The 27,117-nt window shown below is 48.3% G+C and overlaps 1 protein-coding gene across 2 annotated transcripts in view; it reads right to left on the bottom strand.

Annotated features, from left to right (window-relative positions):
* The window catches only part of LOC119951679 (transmembrane 9 superfamily member 2-like), a 158,630-nt gene that overhangs the window by 67,089 nt on the left and 64,424 nt on the right, over positions 1-27,117 (bottom strand). For both annotated transcript variants that reach the window (XM_038774902.1, XM_038774903.1), the window contains exons 8-9: positions 24,439-24,518; positions 631-739 (exon numbers count right to left, since the gene is read on the bottom strand). In XM_038774902.1, the coding sequence (XP_038630830.1) occupies positions 631-739; positions 24,439-24,518 (189 nt within the window). The remainder of the gene's footprint in view (positions 1-630; positions 740-24,438; positions 24,519-27,117) is intronic.

The following is a 27,117-nucleotide window of genomic DNA, read 5'->3' as shown; positions in this document are numbered from 1 at the left end:
TTATTAATGTAGAGGGACTCAAAACCCCCGAGTGTAGAGACCTGGGTCCGTGACATGGCTGGGTTTCTCAGTCTCAAGAAAATAAAGTTTGCCTTTGGGTCAATGTTAGGGTTCACTCGGAGGCGGCAGTCGTTCGTCGACTTTCTCGGGGAAAATTGAAATGTCAGCAGATGCGGGGATTGTTGTATGGTTGGGGTGTGTGAAGATTGAAATGGAGGGGGGGGGGTGAAAAGAGAGAATGTTTATTATACCACGTTAATATCATTGTCTGTTATTTTTGTAAAAATTTTCAAGTAACTTAAACAAATTTTTTCTAAAAAGAGTTCGCACATTCTCCTTGTGTCTGCGTGGATCTCACCCACACAACCCAAAGATGTGCAGGGTAGGTGGATTGGCCACACTAAGTTGCCCCTTAAAATGAAAAAAAATGAATTGGGTACTTTAAATGTAAAATAAAGGGGAACCCAGGATGATGAGAAAGTGATTGACTACAGGACAGATTGAGGAATACAAGAGATAAAGTAGGTGTTGGAAGGATTGCTGAGCCTCACATATAAAAGAAAAACACTAGTCACGGCAACAAACTACTACGTACAGCCATTCAAGGACACGTTGCACAACAGTACTTACTACAGAATCAATCTGATTGTATCTGGCAATATCCTTGTGAAGGGTCCGGAGCATAATCATCGCCACCATCCCAGACAAGAAGAGGACAATCACCAGGGAATTCATAATACTGGGAAGAAAGAAAAAATAAATAAGAACATCAAGTTTTTGCTCCTCAAAGAACTTTACCAGACTTCTGCCAGCTATACTGTTTAAAGGGAGTAAAGGACAATGTATTCAAATTAGCTATTAGAAATTATGGATGGACAGCATAGACACCGAGGCCACTTCTCCTGGCTGGGACACAGACCTATAACATGGCGACATAGTCTCAAAATCAATGGGAAATCATTAAGGACTGCGAAATGGATAAATTCCTTCACTCACAGGGTTGTGGTTCTTTGAATCCCCTCCCTCAGAATGTCAGAACCCATAGAATGCCATCAAGTCTGCACGACCCTCTGAAAGAATACCCCCACCCCACACAGGCCCAAATCCCTCATCCTGTCCCCTGTGATCAGGCTGGCAAGGTACATAGACCAGGAACACAGACTGTCACGGGGCCCTGGCTGGAATGGCTAGCCATCTGCAAGAGCACTCAAGTCAACTCATTATCGCTATATGGACTTTTGTGATTACCCATTCACGTATACACAGAAGAACAAGACCATGCTGAGAGTATGTAATGAACATCCAGTCACAGGTGATCAACTTTGCAGTAGGGCGAAGATCAGACAAAAGAAGCCATCAGGCTCCATAATGAGCTGATTGCTGCTGCAGAATGCAATGTTCAATCATAAATAGAATATAGAGAAAAGATCAACTTAATGAGGTAGGTCCATTCAAAAGTCTGATGGTCAGAGGGTGTTTCCGAGGAGTCTCTGTTATTCCCATTAATGAGTTGGGGTCTGGATGGGACAATGGCCAGTTGTGGGTGTATGACCCAATGCTAGCAGATCAGTAAAAACAAAGGAACATCAGAACAGATCTTCACCAATAACCTGGGAGTCCCCCAGGCACAACCATTGCAAGAAGAACGAACCCTGGGTATCGAAGCCCAGAGAAGATATCCACATCGAGTGATCATAGCCTGCCAGCCTCCTTCATTAATTGTGTGAATAAAATTATGTTAAACCGTGAACCTGTTTTGTCATTTGTTCATCTTGCAGGCACCTGGGTAAAACTTTTAATTAATACATTGGTCGAGTATGAGGTTTTACAGGTACAACACGCTGTAACCCCAAAAAACTTGCATATTTTCAGCCTGAGGAGCTGATCCACCCAACCTGCACATCTTTGGACTTTGGGAGGAAACCGGAGGAAACTCCTGCAGACACGGGGAGAAGTGCAGACTCTACACAGTCACCCAAGGTCAGAATTGAACCCGGATCCCTGACGCTGTGCGGTAACAGTGTTAACTACTGTTCCACTGTGGATATGCCATCATTAGAAATATTCAAGGTTGAGATACAGATTTGTGAAGCCAGATTTTCAACTGCTGGTGCAGGAACAAACAGTTGTGGGCATGATTTGAAAATTGCATTTCCGAAGAGCGACAGTGGATCCGACCACCTCTGGGACAGTTTGGAATTTTCAAAGGGTCTGTAGGAGGAAGAAATAGGGAACCTGTTCACTGCCAATTAACAGCCTCATAAGCACACAAAGGAACTTGTCAAAGGGCCTCTCTGGAACAGGATGGGAATTTTATTTTCTTTTCCAGATTAAGCTGAACTGTGGAGCAAAAGATACTTTGTTTTCATCTGAACCTTTTAAGAAATTTGAGCCATCACTATCTCTGCACTTTGACTTGCCATCCATAGCAATATTACATCATCTTTATCCTTCTGACTCCTTCACAAGCTGCCTCCTGTGCTTGGTACAGCAGTGACCGCATTTTGATTTGATTTTTTGATTTGATTTATTGTCACATGTATTAGTATGCAGTAGTGTTGTTTCTTGCATTTTTAAAAATTATTTTATTCAAATCTTTGTCAAAAACACAATTTTTTTGCATTACCGTTCGCAACAATTAACATAAAATAAATGTTAACCAGAAATACAGAGAAAAGAACAATACTACTGAACAACCCTCCCAGGATGCTGCTGACCTCTACTGCTTTCCTAGAAAGTCGAGGAACGGCTGCCACCTCCGAGAGAAACCCGCCACGGACCCTCTCACGGCAAACTTTATTTTCTCGAGACTGAGAAACCCAGCCATGTCACTAGCCCAGGTCTCTGCACTTGGGGGCTTCGAGTCCCTCCACATTAAAAGGATCTGTCTCCGGGCTACCAGCGAGGCAAAGGCCAGGACGTCGGCCTCTTTCGCCCCCTGAACTCCCGGATCGTCTGACACACCAAAGATCGCTATCCCTGGACTCGGCACCACCCGCGTGTCCAAGATCTTGGACATTGCCTTAGCAAATCCCTGCCAGAATTCCTTAAGAGCCGGGCATGCCCAGACATATGTTCATGATCTGCAGGGCTTCCCGCGCACCTCGCACATTTATCCTCAACCCCAAAGAGCTTGCTCATCCTGGTTGCTGTCATGTGAGCCCAGTGAACCACCTTAAACTGGATTAAGCTAAGCCTCGCACATGATGACGAGGAATTGACCCTGTTTAGGGCATCCACCCACAGGCCTGCATCCAGCTCCCCGCCTAGCTCCTCCTCCCATTTGCCCTTGAGTTCGTCCACTGGGGCTTCCTCCGCCTCCTGACGTTCCTGGTAGATGTCCGACACCTTCCCCTCCCATACTCAGCTGCCAGAGACCACCCTATCCTCTATCCTGCGTGGGGGTAGCAGCGGAAATGATACCACCTGTTTTTTGAGAAAGGCGCATACCTAAAAGTATCTGAAAGGATTACCAGGGGGCAAACTGAATTTCTCCTCCAGCGCTTTCAGGCTGGGAAAGGTCCAGTCTATGAATAGGTCCACCATCCTTTTAATGCCTGCCCTATGTCAGCCTTGAAACCCTCCTTCTATCTTGCCCAGGACAAATCTGTGATTGTTGCGTATCAGGGTCCAAACTGAGGCTCCCTCCACCCCCACCCGTGCCTTCTCCACTGACCCCAGATCTTTAATGCCGCCGCCACCACCGGGCTGGAGGAGTAGTGGGCCGGTGAGAACGGCAGAGGTGCCGTTACAAGTGCCCCTAGGCTGGTACCTTTACATGACGCCGCCTCTAACCGCCCTCACGCTGACCCTTCCCCCAATACCCATTTCCTAATCATGGCTATGTTAGCTGCCCAGTAGTAGCTGCAAAAGTTCGGCAGCGCCAACCCCCCGCCCCAACTGCGCTCCAGGTACAATCGCAGGGTCTTACTTGCCCATACGAATCCAGAGATGATCTTGTTTTCCCTTTTAAAGAAGGACTTAGGGATGAAGATGGGAACGCACTGGAAGACGAACAGGAATCTGGGGAGAACCATCATCTTAACGGTCTGCACCCTCCCCGCTAAAGATAGCGGGAGCATGTCCCACCTTTTGAAGTCCCCCTCCATCTGTTCTACCAGCTTGTGGAGGGCATCCCACTTTCGAGTCACCTGTATCTCTAGGTACCGAAAGCTCTTCTCGACCATCTTCAGCGGAAACTCTCCCAGTCCCTTTTCCTGCCCCTTAGCTTGGATCACAAACATCTCGCTTTTCTTCTTGTTCAGCTTGTACTCCGAGAAATTGCCAAAATCCCTCAGAATCTGCATGACCTCCCCATCCCTAGTGGGCCCGAGGTGTACAGGAGCAGATCATCTGCGTAAAGCGAGACCCGATGCCCCCCCGACCCGAACCAAAGAACTGGCGGGGGTTGAAGTCCGCAGCGCTATAGCCAGCGGCTCTATCGCAAGGGCGAATAATAATGGGGAGAGGGGGCACCCCTGCCTTGTCCCCCGGTGGAGCCTAAAGTATTCCGACCTCACCCTGTTCGTGCACACACTTGCCACGGGGGCCTGGTAGAGTAGCTTGACCCAACCTATGAACCCCTCACCGAATCCAAACCTTCTTAGCGCTTCCCACAGGTACTCCCATTCCACCCGATCAAAGGCTTTCTCTGCATCCATCGCCGCCACTATTTCTACCTCCCCTCCCTCTGAGGGCATCATGATGATGTTTAGGAGCCTCCGTACATTGGAGTTCAATTGCCTGCCCTTGATAAAGCCTGTCTGATCCTCCCCTACCACCCCAGGGACATAATCCTTAATTCTAGCAGCTAAGATCTTGGCCAGCAGTTTTGCGTCTACGTTAAGGAGCGATATCGGTCTATCAGATCCACACTGTAGCGTGTCTTTCTCTCGTTTGAGGATGAGTGAAATCGAAGCCTCTGACATTGTTGGGGGGAGGGTCCCTCTTTCTTTGGCCTCATAAAAGGTCCTTAGTAGGAGTGGGCTCAGCAGCTCCAAAAATTTCTTGTAGAAGTCTACAGGATAGCCGTCCGACCCCAGGACCTTGCCCGACTGCATGTAGGTGCGAGAACACGCGAGCCCTCTTAACCGGTCCATTCAGGCCTCGCACATTCCACCTGATCAGCCTGGATGGGTGGCTAATCCCCCAGCCCCCTCTCCCCTGCCGATTAGTCATCTCCCTTTTTCAGCCAGCCACGAGCCCGCGTCCCCCACTTACTCGACCCGTCTCATTGGTGCGCCTCCCCGACTCTCCGTCTGTTCCCCCATGTTGGCTCCTTTTCTGTCAGCAAAGCAGCATCCCACCCCCCCCCCCCTCCTCCCAGCAGCCCCATGATCCCAAACCCTCAAGTCAAGCACTCGCTTGACACTGGCTCTCCCCCCCTATTACGCTTCCGTGAGTCAGCTGACCCATGCTGACCCCGGCCACTCCCGCCTCTGTCTCCGATTATTCAGATGCCTCATGTTTTTTGGGCCCCTCCCTCCCTGTGGAAAGCCCAACTTATCTGCTTCAACGGCCCCCAACGAAACAAACAACTAACCCCAGGCGCAAACACGGCCCCACAAAAGAAACAGCTCCAGCTACTAGGAGAGCAGCCCTACATGTAGGGCCCCTCTCCTCCCTCTGCGGCCAACCTCTGCAAAAGCCGAAAACATGGCCGAAGAAACAGGGAACAAACAAAAATAAGAGGGAACAACATAATATCGCTCCCTCTGGCTACTCGGCAATTACCATCCCCACCAGAGTAACACCCCAGTGTGGCTGTCCTTTAGGTCGAGTCCAACTTTTCCTGCTTGATAAAATTCCACGCCTCGCCCGGTGTATCAAAGTAATGGTGGCGATCTTGATATGTGACCCACAGCCTCGCCCGATGCAACAGCCCGAACTTTACCCCTTTGCCGTGGAGGGCCGCCTTAGCCGGTTGAATGCAGCGCGCCTCTTGGCCAGTTCTGCTCCCATGTCCTAGTAGATGCATTTTACGCCGTTCTCCCACCTGCTGCTCCGCTCCTTTTTAGCCCATCGCAGGACTCATTCCTTATCTGAAAAGCAGTGGAACCCTACCACTATGTCCCTCAGCGGTTCATTTTTTGGGCTTCCTGACAAGGACACTATGCACCCCATCCAGTTCCAGAGGCCGAGGGAATGCCCCTGACCCAATCAGGGTCCCCAATAACGTGGTCACGAATGCGCTCGCGTCCGACCCCTCCGCACTCTCAGGTAGGCCCAGAATGCGCAGGTTTTGCCTCCTGAACCTGTTTTCAAGGTCTTCCAGCCTCTCCTGCCACCTCTTGCATGCTACACAGACAACACATACAGTCATACCGTACATCGGGAAGGAAGGAGACTGCAGAATATAATGTTCAGTCATAGCAAGGTATAGAGAAAAGATTGTTTGAAATCCGACCCCCTACAGTGATGTCATCAGCAAATTTGAAAACCGGGTTGGAGGGGGATTTAGCCACACAGTCATAGGTATATAAGGAGTATAGTAGGGGGCTGAGGACACAGCCTTGTGGAGCCGGACCGGTATTGCGGATGATCATGGAGGAGGTGTTGTTGCCTATCTTTACTGATTGTGGTCTGTGGGTTAGGAAGTTCAGGATCCAGTCGCAGAGGGAGGAGCCGATGCCACTGTCCAAGTCCAGACAGGCAGCTCCTGCCACCTGGAAGCTCTCAGTACTTCTAAATGATTGCCAAGATCACCATCCTCCCATTCGGCAATTAATATTTAAAAATAACATTACATGAGCAATACAGCTTTGCACACGAGCAGTGGGAGGAGACCACATCTTAATGACAGCAGAGCAGAGACAGTTTGAAACTCGGGAATTTGAAAGTGTGGGGGAATTTGGAGCGGAAAGTGCTTTATTCTTTTTCTCCTTGCTATGTAACTTTTATAATCTTCAGAGCGGTCTTGCTCTGCTGCAGCAGTTGAGGCTATAATGGAGAGAGCTGATTAGTAAGTAGTGGGTAAGCTCGGTAAGTCTTCACTACTTTTATCAATTATAGTTTGAAAATACTTTGTGCGGTTTATAATCTGGAAGGGCTATAATTGGTAGTATCAAGGACCAGAAAAGAAGTGCCCTCGAGAATTAGGCAAAATTTGACATCAAGCATCTTTCAAAGGTTTAATTTAAAGGTGCAAGAGAGCTCAAAGATATTTGCTCCTTTTGCTGCATGTGGGAAGCTGGGAACGTTTCCAGTGCCCGGGGCCAGCATGTGTGCAGGACATGTCTACAGCTACAGCTCCTGGAAGCCTGGGTTTCGGAGCTGGAGCAGTGGCTGCGGAGCATCCGCAAGGCAGACAGCATTGTGGATTGCACGTACAGAGAGGTGGTCAAACGGCACCCTCAGATTCCATGGCCAGGAAGGAAATGGGTGACCATCAGGCAAAGCAAGAGGGCTAGGCAGGCAGTAAGGAATCTCCCGTGGCCATTCCCCTGCAAAAACAGATATACCGTTTTGGATACTGTTGAGAGAAATGACCTCTCAAGGGAAAGCAGCAGCAGCCAAATTCGTTACACCACGATTGGTTCTGCTGCAGAGGGAGGACTAAAAAGTGAGAGAATGCAATAGCTATAGGAGATTCAATTGTAAGGGGAATACAGAGGCATTTCTGCGGCCACAACCGAGACTCCGGGATGGCGTGTCGCCTCCCTGCTGCAATGGTGAAGAAAGTCTCAGATACAGGACATTCTAGTGGGAGAGGGTGGACAGCCAGTAGCCGTGCTGCACATTGGTACAAACGGCACATTGGAGAGGGTGGACAGCCAGTAGCCCCGTGCTGCACATTGGTACAAACAGCATAGGTAAAAACAGGATGAGATTCTATATTCCAAAATATAGGGAGCTAGGAAGAAACTTGAGAAGTCAGACATCAAAAGGTAGTGATCTCAGGATTACTACCAGTGTCACATGCTCATCAGAGTAGAAATAGCAGGATATCATATCGAATAAATAGGTGGTTGAAGAATTGGTGTGAGAGGGAGGGTTTCAAATTCCTGGGGCATTGGGACTAGTTCAGAAGGGTCGGGGGAATGTTTAGGTAGGGATCAGTACAAACTTGACGGGTTACACCTGGGAAGGACGGGACTGATGTCCCAGGAGGTGTATTTGTTGGAGTGGCTGGGGAGAGTTTAACCAAAAAGGCAGGGGGATCAGAACCTATGCAAGGAGTCAGAGGTGGAGGAAACAAGGACAAAAACGAAAGACAGAAAGGGGAATAAGAAAAGTGATGGGCAGAGTACCAAGGGCCAGATTCAAGCAGGGCTGCAGTGAAAATTTTGGGAGCGGGACAAGGTTAAAAAGACAAGCTTAAAGGCGTTGCTCCTTAACATGCGGTGAATGAACTACTCACACAAATAGATGTAAATGGGTTTGATACAATCGCGATTACAGAGACATGGCTTCAGGGTGACCAGAGATGGGAATTAAGTTCAGGAGTATTCAGTATTTAGGAACATAGAACAGTACAGCACAGAACAGGCCCTTCGGCCCTCGATGTTGTGCCGAGCAATGATCACCCTACTCAACCCCACGTATCCACCCTATACCCGTAACCCAACAAACCCCCCCCCCTAACCTTACTTTTAAGGACACTACGGGCAATTTAGCGTGGCCAATCCACCTAACCCGCACATCTTTGGACTGTGGGAGGAAACCGGAGCACCCGGAGGAAACCCACACACACACGGGGAGGACGTGCAGACTCCGCACAGACAGTGACCCAGCCGGGAACCGAACCTGGGACCCTGGAGCTGTGAAGCATTTATAAACCACCATCCTACCGTGCTGGAAGGGAAAACAAAAAGGAGAAAGTGGTGAAGTGGCTGGTTAAAGAGAAAATGAACGCAACAGTGAGGGATGATATTAGCTCCGACAATGTGGAATCTGTATGGGTGGAGCTGAGAAGCACCAAGAGGCAAAAATCGTTCATATGGGGGTTGCATATAGACCCCCAAACTGTAGTGGTGATGTTGGGAATGGCATTAAATAGGAATTAGAGACCCATGCGATAAAGGAACATCTGTAATTATAGATGATTTTAATCTGCATAGATTGGGCAAATCAAATTAGCCACAATACCATGGAGCAGGAAATTCTGGATGGTACATGCTGTGGAACCAACTAGAGAACAGGCCATCCAGACTGGGTACTGTGTAACTAGAAAGGAATCATTGGCAATCTAGTTGTACGTGATCCCTTGGGGACGAGTGAGCATAATATGTTGGAATTTTCCATAAAAATGGAGTGCAAAGTAGTTGATCCGAATCGTAATAAAAGGACTACAATGGCATGAGCTGTGAGTTGGCTATGACCGATTAGGAAATATAACTTAAAGGGATGACAGTGGATGCAATGACAAACATTCAAGGAGCGCACGGTTATTCACATATGGAACAATGGTTATTCACGTATGGCACAAAAGTAAAAAGGGAAAGGTGGCCATTCCATGGCTGACAAGAGAAATTAGAGATAGTATTCGATCCAAAGAAGCAGCATTCAAATTGACCAAGAAAAACAACAGGTCTGAGGATTGGCAGTTTAGAATTCAGCAGAGAAGGACCAAGGGATTAATTAAGAAGGGGAAAATAGAGCACGAGTAAGATTGCAGAGAACATAAAAACTGATTGTAAAAGTTTTGATAGACACGTGAAGAGAAAAAGACTGGTGAAGACAGGGGAATTTATAATAGGGTACAAAGAAATGGCTCAGCAATTAAACATACTTGGGTTCTGCCTTCACAAATGAGGATAAAAATCAGATACCGGAAATGTTGGGGATTGCAGTATTTACTGAGAGGGAGAAATTGACAGAGATCAATATTAGCAGAGAAATGGTGTGAGGGAAATTAATGGGATACAAGTCTGATAAATCCCCAGGTCCTACATCCCAGAGTTCTTAAAGTGGCTCCAGAAATAGTGGATGCATTGGCAGTCACCTTCCAGGATTCTATAGACTCTGGAACAGTTCCTGCAGATTGGAGGGTAGATAACGTAACCCCACTATTTAAAAGGGAGGATAAGAGAAATAGACCAGTAAGCCTGATGTCGGGAGTGGGGAAAATTCTAGAGTCCGTTATCAAAGATTTTGTAGCAGAGCACTTAGTGGCAGGATCGGATAGTCAGCATGGATTTATGACGGGGAAATCATGCTTGGCAAATCTACTGGAATTCTTTGAGACTGTAACTAGTAGAGTTAATGAGTGGGTAGCCAATAGATGTTGTTTATTTGGACATTCTGAAGATGTTTGACAAAGTCCCGCATAAGAGATTAGCATGGAAAATTAAAGCGCACAGCGCAGCATGGTAGCATAGTGGTTAGCACAATTGCTTCACAACTCCAGGGTCCCAGGTTCGATTCCTGGCTTGGGTCACTGTCTGTGCAGAGTCTGCACATCCTCCCCGTGTGTATGTGTGGGTTTCCTCCGGGTGCTCCCGTTTCCTCCCACAGTCCAAAGATGTGCAGGTTAGGTGGATTGGCCATGATAAATTGCCCTTAGTGTCCAAAATTGCCCTTAGTGTTGGGTGGGGTTACTGGGTTATGGGGATAGGGTGGAGGTGTGCGGTTGGGAAGGGTGCTCTTTCCAAGAGCCAGTGCAGACTCGATGGGCCGAATGGCCTCCTTCTGCACTGTAAGTTCTATGATCTATTAGGGGTAGTGTATTGTGATGGATAGAAACCAGTTGGCAGGTGGGTGGCACAGTAGCTTGCACTTGTTTCGCAGCGCCAGGGTCACAGGTTCCATTCCCTGCTTGGGTCCCTGTGTGGAGTCTGCACTTTCTCCCAGTGTCTGCGTGGGTTTCCTCCGGGTGATCCGGTTTCCTCCCACAAATTCCAAAAGACATGCTTGTCAGGTGAATTGGACATTGTGAATTCTCCCTGTGTACCAGAACAGGTGTTGGGGTGTGGCAACTAGGGGCTTTCACAGTAACTTCATTGCTAATCTTTTCCAGCCCTTGTTCATGCTTAGCTGCACCCAGACTGATTCGACATCTAGATCCAATATCCTTATTCACAATTGCACAGATTTCATTCTTTTCTAACGCAACCCCATCTCTCCTTTTCCTTTTTTGTCTCCTTAAATCCCGAATATCCTTGGATATTTAGTTCCAATCTTACTCACCCTGCAGCCACATCTGTTAATTTGTCTATCTTATTGCGAATGCTTTATGCATTCAGGAAAAGTGCCTTTAGATTTGCCTTTTTAACACTTTTATACATTTCATACCATGACCCTACTAGCTGATAGCTCTCTTTCTACTTTTCAATCTTCCATTCCAACTTTCATGTCTCCCCATTAAGGGTCCCATCCTCCTGTTACTTGATTTAAAACCCTCCCCCACAGTACTCACAAATGCCCGTGAGGATACTGACCCCAGTCTTGCTGGGGTGCAACCCATCTAGCTTGTATAGGGCCCATCTTACACAAAATCAATGCCAATGCCTCAGGAATCTAAATCCCTCCCTCCTACACTATCTCACCAGCCACACATTCATCCAGTCTATTCTCCTATTCCTGATCTCGATAGGATGTGGCACTGAGAGTAATCCTGAGATTACTACCTTTGAGATTCTGTTTTTAATTTATATAGCTCCCTAAGTTCTGCTTGCAGGACGTCGCCCCTCTTTTTATCTATGTCGTTGGTGCCGATATAGACCATAGCTCTCTGGCACCCTCCCCTTCAGAATGTCGTACAGCTGTTCAGTGACATCCTTGACCCTGGCATCAGGGAGGCAACATACCATCCTGGAGTCATATCTGTGGCCGCAGAAACATCCATCTGCTCCCCTTATTATAGAATCCCCCATCACTATTGCTCTCCCACTCTTTTACTCCCCCCTGTGCAGTTGGCCCGGAGTGGCACCACGAACTTGGGTCTCACTGTATTTTCCCGAGAAACCACCTTCCCAAGCAGCACTGAAAACGGAAAACCCGAGAGGAGGAGGTGGAGCAAGGGAACTCCTCTACTACCCATCTATTGCTTTTACTCTGCCTGCCAGTCACCCATTCACTTTCTTTTTTTAAATAAATTTAGAGTACCCAATTATTTATTCATTCTTTTCAAATTAAGGGGCAATTTGGCATGGCCAATCTACCTAACATGCACATCTTTGGGTTGATGGGGGTTAAACCCACACAGACACGGGAGAATGTGCAAACTCCACACGGAGAGTGACCCAGGGCCGGGATTCAAACCCGGGTCCGCAGCGTCGCAGTCCCAGTGCTATCCACTGTGCCACACGGAGAGTGACCCAGGGCCGGGATTCAAACCCGGGTCCGCAGCGTCGCAGTCCCAGTGCTACCCACTGTACCACACGGAGAGTGACCCAGGGCCAGGATTCAAACCCGGGTCCACAGCGTCGCAGTCCCAGTGCTACCCACTGTACCACACGGAGAGTGACCCAGGGCCAGGATTCAAACCCGGGTCCACAGCGTCGCAGTCCCAGTGCTATCCACTGTACCACACGGAGAGTGACCCAGGGCCAGGATTCAAACCCGGGTCCACAGCGTCGCAGTCCCAGTGCTACCCACTGTGCCACACGGAGAGTGACCCAGGGCCGGGATTCAAACCCGGGTCCTCAGCGTCGCCGTCCCAGTGCTATCCACTGTGCCACATGCCGCCCTTATTCACTTTCTGCCTGTTGTCAGAAAGCATAATCTAGATAATTAGGGCATGAGTCAAATAATCAAAGCCCGTTCACCCAATATAGTTTTATGCTGAATTCTGGGACACTAAAGAACAATACTGTACAGGAACAGGCCCTTCGGCCCTCCAAGCCTGTGCCGACCATGGTACCTGCCTAAACTAAAACTGTCTGCACTTACGGAGTCCGTATCCTTCCATTCCCACCCTATTCATGTTTCTCTAGATGCCCCTTAAATGCCGCTATCGTACCTGCTTCCGCCACCTCCCCAGGCAGCACGTTCCATATATTTACCACATTTGGTGTTTAAAAAAAAAACTTACCTCGCACATCGGTTCTAAACTTTTCCCCATGCTCTTTAAGCCTATGCCCCCAAGTAATTGACCCCTGTACCCTGGGAAAAAGCCTCTGACTACCCACTCTGTCTATCCCCCTCATAATTTTGTAGACCTCTATCAGGTCGCCCCTCAACCTCCATCGCTCCAGTGAGAACAAACAGAGTTTATTCAACCGCTCCTCATAGCTAATGCCCTCCATACCAGGCAACATCCTGATAAATCTCTTCTGCACCCTCTCTAATGCCTCCACATCCTTCTGGTAGTGTGGCGACCAGAATTGAACACTATACTCCAAGTGTGGCCTAACTAAGGTTATATACAGCTGCAACATGGCTTGCCAATTTTTATACTCAATGCCCCGGCCAATGATGGCAAGCATGCCGTATGCCTTCTTGATTACCTTCTCCACCTGTGTTGCCCCTTTCAGTGATCTGTGGACCTGTACACCTAGAGCTCTCTGCCTTTCAATACTCAAGGGTTCTACCATTCACTGTATATTCCCTACCTGCATTAGACCTTCCAAAATGCATTACCTCACATTTCTCCGGATTAAACTCCATCTGCCATCTCTCCGCCCAAGTCTCCCAAACAATCTAAATCCTGCTGTATCCTCTGACAGCCCTCATCGCTATCCGCAATTCCACCAACCTTTGTGTCGTCTGCAAACTTACTAATCAGACCAGTTACATTTTCCTCCAAATCATTTACATATACTATGAACAGCAAAGGTCCCAGCACTGATCCCTGCAGAACACAGCCCTCCAATCAGAAAAGCACCCTTCCATTGCTACTCTCTGCCTTCCAAGACCTAGCCAGTTCTGTATCCATCTTGCCAGCTCACCCCGATCCCGTGTGACTTCACCTTTTGTACCAGTCTGCCTTGTCAAAGGCCTTAAAGACAACATCCACTGCCCTACCTGCATCAATCATCTTCGTGACCTCCTCGCAAAAACTCTATCAAGTTAGTGAGGCACGACCTCGCCTTCATAAAGCTGTGCTGCCTCTCGCGAATACTATCCATTTGCTTCCAAATGGGAGTAGATCCTGTCTCGAAGAATGCTCTCCAGTAATTTCCCTACCAGTGATGCAAGGCTCACCGGCCTGTAGTTCCCTGGATTATCCTTGCTACCCTTCTTAAACAAAGGAACAAAATTGGCTATTCTCCAGTCCTCCGGGACATCACCTGAAGACAGTGAAGATCCAAAGATTTCTGTCAAGGCCTCAGCAATTTCCTCTCTAGCCTCCTTCAGTATTCTGGGGTAGATCCCATCAGGCCCTGGGGACTTATCTCGCTGAATATTTTTCAAGACGCCCAACACCTCGTCTTTTTGGATCTCTATGTGACCCAGGCTACCTACACACCCTTCTCCAGACTCAACATCCAGCAATTCCTTCTCTTTGGTGAATACCGATGCAAAGTATTAATTTAGTACCTCACCCATTTCTTTTGGCTCCACACATAGATTCCTTTGCCTGTCCTTCAGTGGGCCAACCCTTTCCCTGGCTGCCCTCTTGCTTTTTATGTACATGTAAAAAGCCTTGAAATTTTCCTTAACCCTATTTGCCAATTACTTTTCATGACCCCTTTTAGCCCTCCTGACTCCTTGCTCAAGTTCCTTCCTACTTTCCTTATATTACATTCAGGCTTTGTCTGTTCCCAGCCTTCTAGCCCTGACAAATGCCTCCTTTTTCTTTTTGACGAGGCCTACAATATCTCTCGTTGTCCAAGGTTCCCGAAATTTGCCGGATTTATCCGTCTTCCGCACAGGAACATGCTGGTCCTGAATTCCTTTCAACTGACATTTGAAAGCCTGTCAGATGTTGATTTACCCTCAAACATCCGCCCCCAATCTAGGTTCTTCAGTTCCCGCCTAATATTGTTATAATTAGCCTTCCCCCAATTTAGCACATTCACCCTAGGACCACTCTTATCCTTTTCCACCAGCACTTTATAACTTACTGAATTGTGGTCACTGTTCCCGAAATGCTCCCCAACTGAAACTTCCACCACCTGGCCGGGCTCATTCCCCAATACCAGGTCCAGTACAGCCCCTTCCCTATTTGGACTATCTACATATTGTTTTAAGAAGCCCTCCTGGATGCTCCTTACAAACTCTGCCCCGTCCACACTCTAGCTAATCACATGGCTTGTTCTCAGCATCACACACAAAACCGAGAAGGGAGGGGAACATATGGCCTTAAGGTTGTGCTGCAAGACATCAAGGTTGAACAATTACTGCTGTGGTCCCATCCACCTCCTTCGCAATTACAATTACCAGTTGCACACTCTAAATTCAAAGTCCTATTGTGCAAAACATTGAGTAAAAGCACCTTCAAATAACCTGTAAAAAACATAGAATCACTGATGGGGATCTGATTAATACCAATTAAATGAAGTCGGAGACGATGAGCCGAAGAGATCAATCATGGAGGAATGACAGCATATCCCCCCACCCCCATCCTGAACAAATGGGCAAGAGAGATATCATGAAAGATTAGTAAGTGACAAACTTTGATGAGGGGGTGGGCCACCCCACTCACTCTCCTCTGGATACTGCTAACTTTTTATCCTTCAGGTGCTGCTAACTGACTGTCTTAGGGCACTCCTCATGCACGCACCTCTGTATACTGCTGACTGCCTGCTTTGGAGTTCTCCTCTCACACTCATTATGAAACACATCAGTCAATGGATTATTTATTTCACCAGTTTGCAAGGTGCCCTGCTCCCGTTGTGCCCCAAGGCTGAGGGCTCAGTAGGAAAGGCAATTAAAGGTAATACTTTAACCATTGCCTGGAACGTTGTGCAAAGTAATGATGCTCACACTGACCTCAAAAAAAGCGGCACAAAAAAAATCGAGCAATCTCAGTGGACTGGATTTCCCCTTTCAGACAAGGAAATTTGAATCTGATACGAAAGGGAAAATGCTGGAAAATCTCAGCAAGTCTGGCAGCATCTGTTGGGAGGGAAAAGAGCTAACGTTTCGAGTCCGATGACTCTTTGTCAGCTTTGTCAAAGAGTCATCGGACTCGAAATGTTAGCTCTTTTCTCTCCCTACAGATGCTGCCAGACTTGCTGAGATTTTCCAGCATTTTCCCTTTCGTTTCAGATTCCAGCATCCGCAGTAATTTGCTTTTAATTTGAATCTGACGCCAAGTCTAGGGGATCTCCAGGTATCCAACAACAGTTATATCTGAAAGCTGAAGTAAGTGGCAATTGATGTACTTTCAGACAGCAAATCAGGATTTTAAAAAAAAATTCATTTCTGGCTTGTGGGTGTCGCTGGTTAGGCCAACAGTTATTGCCCAGCCCTAGTTGCCCTTCAGAAGGTGGTGGTGAGTTGCCTTCTTGAACTGCTGCAGTCCCCGAGGTGTAGGTACACCCACAGTGCTGTTAGAGGGAGTGTTCCAGGATATTGACCCAGAGAAAGTGAAGGAACGGCAACATATTTCCATGTTGGGGTGGTAGGTGACTTGGAGGTGGTGTTCCCATGTGTCTACTGCCCTTGTCCACCTAGATGGTAGTGGTCCTGGGTTTAGTAGATGCTGCCTAAGGAACCTTGGCGAGTTCTTGCAGTGCATCTTAGATTTCTCAATATGAAAATTTAACTAGAAGTGAAGAATAGTGATGATTTATGTCTTAGCTTTTATCTTAATCCAAACGATCTGGGCTTTTTTTTTTAACCTGGAATTTGATCTTTGACACTTAACAAATCTGAAGTTAGTTTTTCCTTGTATTGAGACTACAAGTGTAGAAGTGAAAGTTATATTCAGTTCATGAATTGCTTAAATATTGCCCTCTGGGGGAAACCTCAACAGCACCCTCTGCAGGAGCACAGAATTACCCAATATAAACTTCTGGATTACTATGTTATCATGTGCATGCGAGGATTCCCAAAGTTGTCGGCAGTTTCAGTGGCGAACGCCGACAGTTTGGCCATCATTACCACAGCAAAACCTGGGCTGTTATTTTGCGACAGGTGCATTATTCTAGTATTGTTCCAACCCGAGGCGACCGCACTGATGAATAAAGATGTAGCAGTGTCGTAGCAGTGTCGTAGAACTCTTTTCTTTTTTTTTTCAAATAAACAATTTTATTGAGATATTTTTGGCATATAAAACAATAACATTGTAAAGTACCGTACAAAAGGAAAAGCAAATAACACAGTACAAACCACGACTCCATTCTCGCAAGGACCTGCCTAAACCGCAAAGTGGTCAATGAATGGCTGCCATCTCCAGGCAAACCCCGATAATTAACCTCTCAAGGCAAACTTAACCTTTTCTAGACCGAGAAAGCTCGCCATGTCCGATAGCCATTCTTCGGTGGCTTCGAGTCCCTCCATGCCAACAGTATTCGTTGCCGGGCTACCAGGGAAGCAAAGGCCGACGTCAGCCTTCTTCTCCTCCTGGACTCCCGGGTCCTCCCACATCCCAAAGATCGCCACCTCAGGGCTCATTACCACCCCAGTTTTCAAAACCCAGGACATGATGTCCGTGAATCCCTGCCAGTACCCCTTGAGTTTAGGGCACGACCAGAACATGCGCACATGATTAACCAGCCGACCGGTGCATCTGGCACACTTGTCCTCCAGTCCTAAGAATTTACTCACCCGGACCACCGTCATGTGGGCCCGGTGCACAACCTTAAACTGGATCAGACTGAGCCTGGTATATGTTGCGGTCATATTTACTCTACCCAGAGCTTCTGCCCAAATACAGTCCTCCATTCTCTTCCCCCCCCCCCCCCCCCCCCCCCCGAGCTCCTCTTCCCACTTAAGCTTCAGCTCATCAGTCGGTGTATCCTCTGCTCCCATTAGTTCTTTGTAAATATCTGCGACTCTACCCTCACCTACCTCTCCCCTAGAAACTACCCTGTCCTGCCTCCCCTTTGGCGGGAACCACCTCCCTCACTCATTCCACCAATCGGGACAGGTTGAGCTTGTGCAACCTGCCCCTGTCCCGTGCCACCTGAATCCCCAAATATCTAAAGCAGGGGTGGGCAAACTTTTCCATGCAAGGGCCACATTCAGAAATTCACAATTTTAAAGGGCCACATAGTATATTAAGTAAAATAACTTCACCCGGTTATGATTCTGGGCGCCTCATATAGAACATAGAACAGTACAGCACAGAACAGGCCCTTCGGCCCTCGATGTTGTGCCGAGCAATGATCACCCTACTAAAGTCAACGTATCCACCCTATACCAGTAAGTAACCCAACAGACCCCCCCATTAACCTTAAAAAAAAATTTTTTTTTAATTAAAAAAAATTAAAACAAAATTTTTTTTTTTTAATGACTTGGTGGGCCGCATATAGACCTTTGGCAGGCCGCATGCGGCCCGCGGGCCGTAGTTTGCCCACCCCTGATCTAAAGCTTTCTCCTACCAGCAGTGGCGTTGGCCCCGGGCATCCATTGGATGGGGGCATCAATCAGAGGCTATTTGCTCTCCCCAATGTCACCCAGATGCCTAAATTTTTCCACCTGAATTTAACAAATTGTTTTGCTAAGGGGGGGGGGGGGGGGGGGGGGGGGGGGGGGGGGGGGGGGGGGGGGGGCGTCACAATCAAATCCAGTGACTACAGACATTTACCTTGTGTCAGGGTGAGGTGACTGCGCTCCCAGACTCCCCCGCGGTGGGGAAACCGCTCTATCTGCCGCGCGGGCGGGCGGCCCGGGACTACGCATGTCCAAGGGAGGGGGAGCTCCTCACATGCAGGGAAAGGCCCCGCCCCCTGATCTGCGTGCTGAGATGTTGACCAATGAAAAAAGATTGAGGACCGGAGGGACTGTGGTTCTCCAGCCAATCAGAGCTCCTCACATGCAGGGAAAGGCCCCGCCCCCTGATATGCGTGCTGAGATGTTGACCAATGAAAAAAGATTGAGGACCGGAGGGACTGTGGTTCTCCAGCCAATCAGAGCGCGGGCTTTGTGTGAGTGATAATTGAGCTTTCACACCGACGGAATCTTCCTCCTGTCTCCAACATCTGTGAGTAAAACACTTTCTTTTCTCCCCCTTTCCATTTCTTTTTTCATTCTGACCATCAATTGGTCACTTGCAGCAACGGAAGGGAAAGGAAGTGAATCCAGGGAGGGTTCAGACTCTGGAAAGCTTGGCCCAGGTCTCTCTCTTAAAAATATTGACATCCTTTGCTCCCTCAGTTTGACACATGAAATGAAATGAAAATCGCTTATTGTCAGGGGCTGTTTAGCACAGGGCTACATTGCTGGCTTTGAAAGCAGACCAAGGCAAGCCAGCAGCACGATTCGATTCCTGTAACAGCCTCCCCAAACAGGCGCTGGAATGTGGCAAATGCGGAATGTGACAATAAGCGATTTTCATTTCATAAGTAGGCTTCAAATGAAGTTACTGTGAAAAGCCCCTAGTATTGACCAGGACACGGGGGTAACTCCCCTGCTCTTCTTCAAAATAGTGGCTGTGGGATCTTCAACATCCACCTAATAGGGACAGACAGAGCCTCAGTTTAACAACTTATTTGAAAGAAGGCTGTTCTGACAGTGCAGCACTCCCTCAGTTCTGAGTGTGATTAGGGATTCAGTCATTCACCCCAACTGCTGACACACCAGCGAGTTCACTCTGGGGAGAGGCTGTTCACCTGCTGTGTGTGTGGGAAGAGATTCTCTCAATTAACCAACCTGCTGACACACCAGAGAGTTCACTCCGGGAAGAGGCCGTTCACCTGCAGTGTGTGTGGGAGGGGATTCACTCAGCCATCCATCCTGCTGAGACATCAGTGAGTTCATACAGGTGAGAAGCCATTGACCTGCCCTCTGTGTGGTAAGGGATTCAGTCATTCACCCCAACTGCTGAGACACCAGCGAGTTCACACTGGGGAGAGACCATTCACTGCTCTCTGCACACAGCCATTTAGAACATTATCTACATTGAAATGAAAATCACTTATTGCCACAAGTAGGCTTCACTGAAGTTACTGTGAAAAGCCCCTAGTCGCCACATTCCGGCGCCTGTTCAGGAGGCTGGTACGGGAAGTTATATTCAAAATGTTTTCCTTTCTCATAATATTTCTCAGTATATTAGGCCTTATACTTGAGTCTTTGGGGCATATAATCAAGATTTGCCCCGGGCATCACCAGACCTCTGCACGCCACTGCCTACCAGGCTGAATGGCAACCCCTTCAGCCTACTCTCCTGCCCCCCTCGCTTGAATTATGAACTACTCACTCTTAGCCATTTATATCCTGAAAACAAGCCAAATTCCCTCAGGATTTCCATGATGCCGTCCATCCCTGCCATTGGGTCCGCTATGTATAACAACAGGTCATCCGCGTATAACGAGACTTTATGTTCCACTCACCCCGGACCTGCCCTTTCCAGTCCTTTGAAGCTCTCAGAGCAATTGCCAGCGGCTCTATGGCCAGCGCGAACAGCAGCGGGGAGAGAGGGCAGCCCTGTCTTGTCCCGCGGTACAGTCTGAAGTAATCTGATGTCGCCCTGTTAATCCTTACACTAGCCTCTGGGGCCTGGTAGAACAGCCTAACCCAGTCAATGAACCCCTCCCCGAACCCAAACCTTCCCAGCACCTCCCACAGATAGTCCCACCCGACCCGGTCGAAAGCCTTTTCCGCATCCATAGCTACCACTAACTCTGCCTCCCTGCTCTCCGGGGGCATCATGATCACATTAAGCAGCCTTCTTAGATTGTCCGCCAGTTGCCTACCCTTTACGAACCCAGTTTGGTCCTCCGCAATTACGTCCGGTACAGAGTCCTTAATTCTAGTCGCCAAGATCTGGGCCAGTAACTTAGCGTCTGCGTTGATCAAAGAGATCGGCCTATAAGACCCACAGACCTCCGGGTCTTTATCCCATTTCAGAATAAGTGAAGCAGTGCCCTGCGACATCGTCGGGGGTAGGACCCCTCTGCCTCTTGCCTCGTTAGAAAACCCTGACCAGCACCAGCCCCACTATCTCGGCAAACTTTTTGTAAAACTCCACCGGGTATCCATCCGGCCCCGGGGCTTTACCCGACTGCATGACCTTCAGGCCCCCCAGTACCTCTTCGATCCCAACCAGGGCCCCCAGTCCATCTACCAACCCCCTACCCACTCTTGGGAATGTTATTCCGTCCTGGAATCATCTCATCTCCTCCGTTCCCCTGGGGGGTTCCGAAGTGTACAGCTTACTATAAAAGTCCCTAAACACCTTGTTCAGCCCTGCCGGGTCCCCCACCAATTGCCCTCCCCATCCACTATCCTTCCCGTCTCCCTAGCTGCTTCTCTTTTCCTTCGTTGTTGCGCGAGCATTCTGCTGGCCTTCTCTCCATGCTCATATAACGCTCCTTTTGCCTTTCTAAGCTGCTCTACAGCCTTGCCTTTGGTCAGCGCCCCGAACTCGGCCTGCAGCCTCTGTCGTTTCCTGAGTAACTCTGGCCTCGGGGACTCCGCGTATCGTCTGTCCGTCTGCCCTATCTGTCCTGTCCCTATGGGCCCAGATTGAGATCAGCTCCCCTCTCACCACTGCCTTCAGTGCCTCACACAGCGCTGCTGCTGAGACATCGCTGGTATCATTTACAGGTAATTCTGCATGCATTTCCTGAGTCTCTCGCACATCGCCTCGTCCGCTAGCAATCCAACTTCCAGCCTCCATTGTGGGCGCTGAAAGCTATCCTTACAAATCCGTAGGTCCACCCAGTGCGGAGCATGGTCCGATATGGTAATTGCCGAATATTCTGCCCCCACCATCCTGGCCAGCAAGTCCCTACTCATGACAAACAAATCAATTCGGGAATACACCATATGGACGTGAGAGTAGTACAAAAATTCCCTCGCCGACATCCGACTAAATCTCCACGGATCAGCTCCCCCCATTTGCTCCATGAACCCTCTCAGTTCCTTTGCCATCACTGGCAACCAGCCCATTTTTGAAGACGACCGATCCAGGCTCAGGTCCAGGACTGTGTTAAAGTCCCCGCCCATGATCAGTTTGCGAGAGTCCAAGTCAGGGATCTTCCCTAGCAAGCTCCTGATAAAATCCACATCATCCCAATTAGGGACATACACACTGAACAAGACTACTCTCACCCCTTCGAGCTTACCCCGAACCATAACAAATCTGCCACCCTCGTCCGCAATGGTACCCTCCGCCTCAAATTGAACCCTTTTATTAATCAGGATCACAACCCCCCTCGTGTCGAGCCCCGAATCAAAGACCTGACTAACCCAGCCCTTCCTCAACCTAACCTGGTCTGCCACTTTCAGGTGCGTCTCCTGCAGCATGACTACGTCCACCTTCAGAACCCACAAATGCGCGAACACACGCGCCCTCTTCACTGGCCTGTTTAGCCCACTAACATTCCAGGTGATCAGCCTGGTTGGGGGGCACTTCGCCGCCCCCCCCCCCCCCCCCCCCCCCCCTTGCCGATCAGCCATCCCCTTTCCTTGGCCAGCCCTCCAGCCATGTGTCACGCTTCCTCTGGCCCGCCTCCTGGCCGGCTCCACCCATGACCTCCTCATTGTTGCCATGTCCAGTTTCCATCCTCATCAACAGATCAACTTCCCCACCCCCCAGTAACACCATCCTACCACCTAACCCCTGCTCTAGTCTAACTGTGTGAATCCCCCTCCCACCTGGCTTCCGTTGACTAGCCCACCCAGACAGCCTGGTGGCTCCCCACTTCGGTTCCAGCACGTCTCTCACCCATTGTTCCCTGGCTCTCCACCCCCCGGCATATCCATACCACTTACCCAAACCAGCCCTGCTTAAACACACACTCTATACAAGTCAAAGACATCCCCAACAATAGTGCAATTTAGATCAAACAGATAGAGATTAGTAGTACCAGGCACTCTCAGCCCTTCCCCTCCACATACAGAAGACAAATTCCCCCGAAACCCCCATCATAACCACACCTTTTTAACAATTTTCTTTTTTATTCTCCCCCTACTAAACCTCCAACCAAACAAGAGACCCCAAAAAGGAAACATTCACGGAAACCATGAAAAAGAACAGGAAAAACACATCGCAACCAAAATACATCAACCGAGAAAGGTTAAAAAGAACGGACCCAAGCATGCAGGCATCGCTCAAAGCGAGAGAGAGACAAAATGGACTTAAAAGTTGTACCGTGAGTTTAAGAGTCCTCAGCTCAGAGCCAGCCTTTGCTTAACAAAGTCCATTCCCTCCTCGGGTTCCTTGAAATAGTGGTGCTGGTTCTTGTACGTAACCCACAGATGCGCCGGAAAAAGCAGCCCGAATTTCACCTTGTTCTTGTACAAAATCTCTTTCACCTGCCTGTTGCCTCCCCTCCTGGCCACCTCAGTGCTCGGGTCTTGGTAAACACGCAGGTACAGCTTCATGTGCTCTTGGCCCATTGCAGAACCCGCTCCTTGTCCAGGTACCTGTGGAACCTGATCACCATCGCTCATGCAGGACCCCCTCATCGCAGCTGCCTCACCTGCACTGTGTGTGCCCTGTCCACCACCGGCAGGCGAGAGAACATTTTGTTCCCCAGCAGCTTCTGAAACATACCCTCCACAAGGGTCTGTTTAGCACACTGGGCTAAATCGCTGGCTTTGAAAGCAGACCAAGGCAGGCCAGCAGCACAGTTCGATTCCCGTAACAGCCTCCCCAAACAGGCGCTGGAATGTGGCAACTAGGGGCATTTTTCATTTCATTTCATTTCTTTTTTCATTTCACATACGCGAAGGCATCCAGCTTCTCAGCCCCTTCCGGGAGGCCAACAATTCTTACATTCTGCCGGCGTGATCTGTTGTCCAGGTCCTCCAGCCTTTCCAGGAGCATTTTTTGCTGATCCCTCAACCTCAGAATCTCCACGTCCGCCACCGTTTGAAAGTCTGCCTGCTCCTCCACCGTCTTTTCCAGCTTCTGGAGCTTCTCAGCCTGATCATCCAGCCTTTTTTTCCCAATCGGTCCATCAACTTTTGGAGCGGCTCCAAATTATCATGCTTCAGAGCTAAAAGGCCCTCCTGCATGGCCTGTAGCAGCTGCTCCATTGTCGGCTGGGCTGTCAGCACCTTGCTCTGGACACCTGCCATATTGGTCTCTCTCACAGCCACCCCCGTGCCCTTGTTTGACCACGTGTGCTGTTTACGGTCCCTCCGGCTTCTTAAGTCCATACAACACTGTATGGGTTCAGTGCCTGAGTACTATTGCTTTCCAGTTCCGCGCTCAAAAGCGTAAAACGTCGGGGGAATAGGTCCAAAAGTCCGACCGAAACGGGAGCCACCAAATGTGCGACCTACTCCCTCAGTCGCCAGCGGAGGCTCAGAACTCTTCTCTATCAACAAACAGGATTTGAAGCCGAAGGGTATTTTCTAACATACAGCAAGATGCCCCAGCTGCAATGTTTAATAGAGGCTAAACCATGCTTATTTCACAACCGCACGCTGCGTCGAGCCAGATTTCCCATCAATTGGGTGGGTGGTTACATATGCAATTTCGGCATAACATACCTGAACCACTGAATATTCGTGTGCGGCATGGATTCCAAAATGTAATCCCATCTGGAAGCCCACTTTATTTTCTCATCCTCCTAGTGGAAAGAATAAAATAGCAATTTCGTATTTATTACAACACTTGCTTCTGCAAGACATTGCTGGCACTGTACTGAACAGGGATCAACAGAGCAACATATAATTCAATTCAAATCACATTCATGGACATATATTTTAATACAATTATCACTTTAGCGAACACAATTGAAAACTCATGAACTATTGAGCTGCCAGACAATAGAATCATAGAATCAAAGAATTTACAGTGCAGAAGGAGGCCATTCGGTCCATCGAGTCTGCACCGGCCCTTGGAAAGAGCACCCTACTTAAGCTTATGCCTCCACCCTATCCCTGTAACCCCACCTAAACTTTTTGGACACCAGGGGCAATTTAGCATGGCCAATCCACCTAACCTGCACATCTTTGGACTGTGGGAGGAAACCGGAGCACCCGGAGGAAACCCAGAGACACAGGGAGAACGTGCAGACTCCACACAGACAGTGACCCAAACTGGGAATCGAACCCAGGACCCTGGGGCTGTGACGCAACTGTGCGAACCACTGTGCTACCATACTGCCCACATAGTAAATATAGAACATAGTAAAATGTTTTGACAGTAATATTTTTCTTGTATTTTGCTGCAGAACGTTGATGTAAAATTTAGGTGCATTCATATATGCGTACAAGAGTTTTTCTGCAGCTGGATACATATCACTGACAACTGCATCAAAAATATGGCTTCAAGAAGCTACCACTGGATTCTGAAGAGATTTGATTTTTAAACTACCACTCAAAAAACAAAATATGCTACTAAATCTTTAAATTTGAAACTTAAAATGCCAATTGTCGAAGGGGAGCAAAGTTTTATTTTTGTAAAAAGTACTTTTGAAAGAGTGGAATGACAAGGCTAACTTCAGCTGGATGCTGCAAAGCCTCCTGCAGATTGGTGCTTCAAAGGGAAAGGATCGGAGTAGCAACATTGTGAAAGGGTTTGCAGCACATCTCTCTTAAAACACGATTCACAACACGGGCTACAAATTCAGTCACTCTGGTTAGACCTTCATAGAATTTACAGTGCAGAAGGAGGCCATTCAACCCATCGAGTATGCATTGGCCCATGGAAAGAGCACCCTACCTAAGTCCCACACCTCTACCCGATCACCTTTACCCCCGTAACCCAACCTAATCTTTTTGGACACTAAGGGCAATTTAGAATGGCCAATCCACTAACCAGCACATCTTTGGACTGTGGGAGGAAATCGGAGCACCCGGAGGAAACCCACGCAGACACGGGGAGAACGTGCAGACTCCACACAGACAGTGACCAAAGCCGGGAATCGAACCTGGGACCCTGGGGCTGTGAAGCAACTGTGCTAACCGCTATGCTACCATGCTGCCCACTTAACTAGAATATTGAGCGATTTCAGTGACCACATTTTAGAAAGACATAGAAACCTGGATAGAAAATAGGAGGCGGCCATTCGTCCTTTTGAGCCTGTTCCGCTATTCACCATGACCATGGCTGATTATCACATTCAATTTCAAGACCTTGAAATGAGTACAGTGGAGGTTTACCAGAACGGTACTGGGTGTGACTGTTTTCAGTTGGACCAGGTGAAGAGGCGACATAATAGAGGTGTTCAAAATTATGAAGGATTTTATACGGTAAAATTAGGAGAAACTGTTTCCAGTGGCAGTAGTTTACAAGCCAGAAAAGACAGATTGATTTAACTGGCAAAAGAGCCAGAGATGACACGAGGAGAATTTCTTTTTTTTTTAAATACAGGGAACTGCCACAACCTGGAATGCACTTCCAGAAAGGAGGGTGGAAGCTAATTTAATAGTAAACTGGCTGAGACCTCACATGTGATCTTTTTGAAGAATATATCATGACTATTTCTAATTTTCTAAAATCAGAAAATGACCTTTTAAATCAGCGGAAGCGATGTCTGTCTGTGAACAATTGGAGCTAACTCGGTAGTCTCATGGAAATTCACACCTTGTTATCTCTGAAGAGACCTTAATGACACCCTATAGACTTCACAGACCAAACTCAAAGGGCTATCTGTATTGAAGAATCCAAGCTGGCCAACCAAAGTCTGTTCGGACAACGATCCCTGCAACCTCCTTTTCAAATCCATAATGCTTGGAACATTAACAATCTCAGGAATCCAAAGGGATATACACTTCTCAAAACCTAGGCGGAGAGGTGGCAGTCATGTGACTTGACACCCAGCTGGGCCAACCAGTAATATTGCCTTGTGGAGCTGCAAAGCTCAGTCTGACATCTTTTCATCTACCAAGCAGCAACACAATGTCCAGGTTCGAAAGCCTCGCCACCTACTCTGTTTCTACTGGAACTTCAGAACCTCTGTGCCATTGCTCATAAGACGGATTGATCCCCAGCGTGCCCATCTCATCGTGGAAGTCAAAACGACTGGAAAGGGAAATTATCCAACTTCAGTTCCTACCGAACTCAATGCAGGAATACACTATTGATGTTTGATTCTGGACTCTGGACATAGATGAAACAATAATTATTTTCTCTGTGGTCTTTCTCCCTGCACATCTTTCTTTCTCTTTCACCATTTTTAAAATTATATGCTGCTCCCCTCGCTCCTTATATGCATATAAACT

This window comes from Scyliorhinus canicula, chromosome 17 (genome assembly GCF_902713615.1).
Source record: "Scyliorhinus canicula chromosome 17, sScyCan1.1, whole genome shotgun sequence".
NCBI classification, from domain to species: Eukaryota; Metazoa; Chordata; class Chondrichthyes; order Carcharhiniformes; family Scyliorhinidae; genus Scyliorhinus; species Scyliorhinus canicula.
This window is presented reverse-complemented; position numbering and strand designations above follow the sequence as displayed.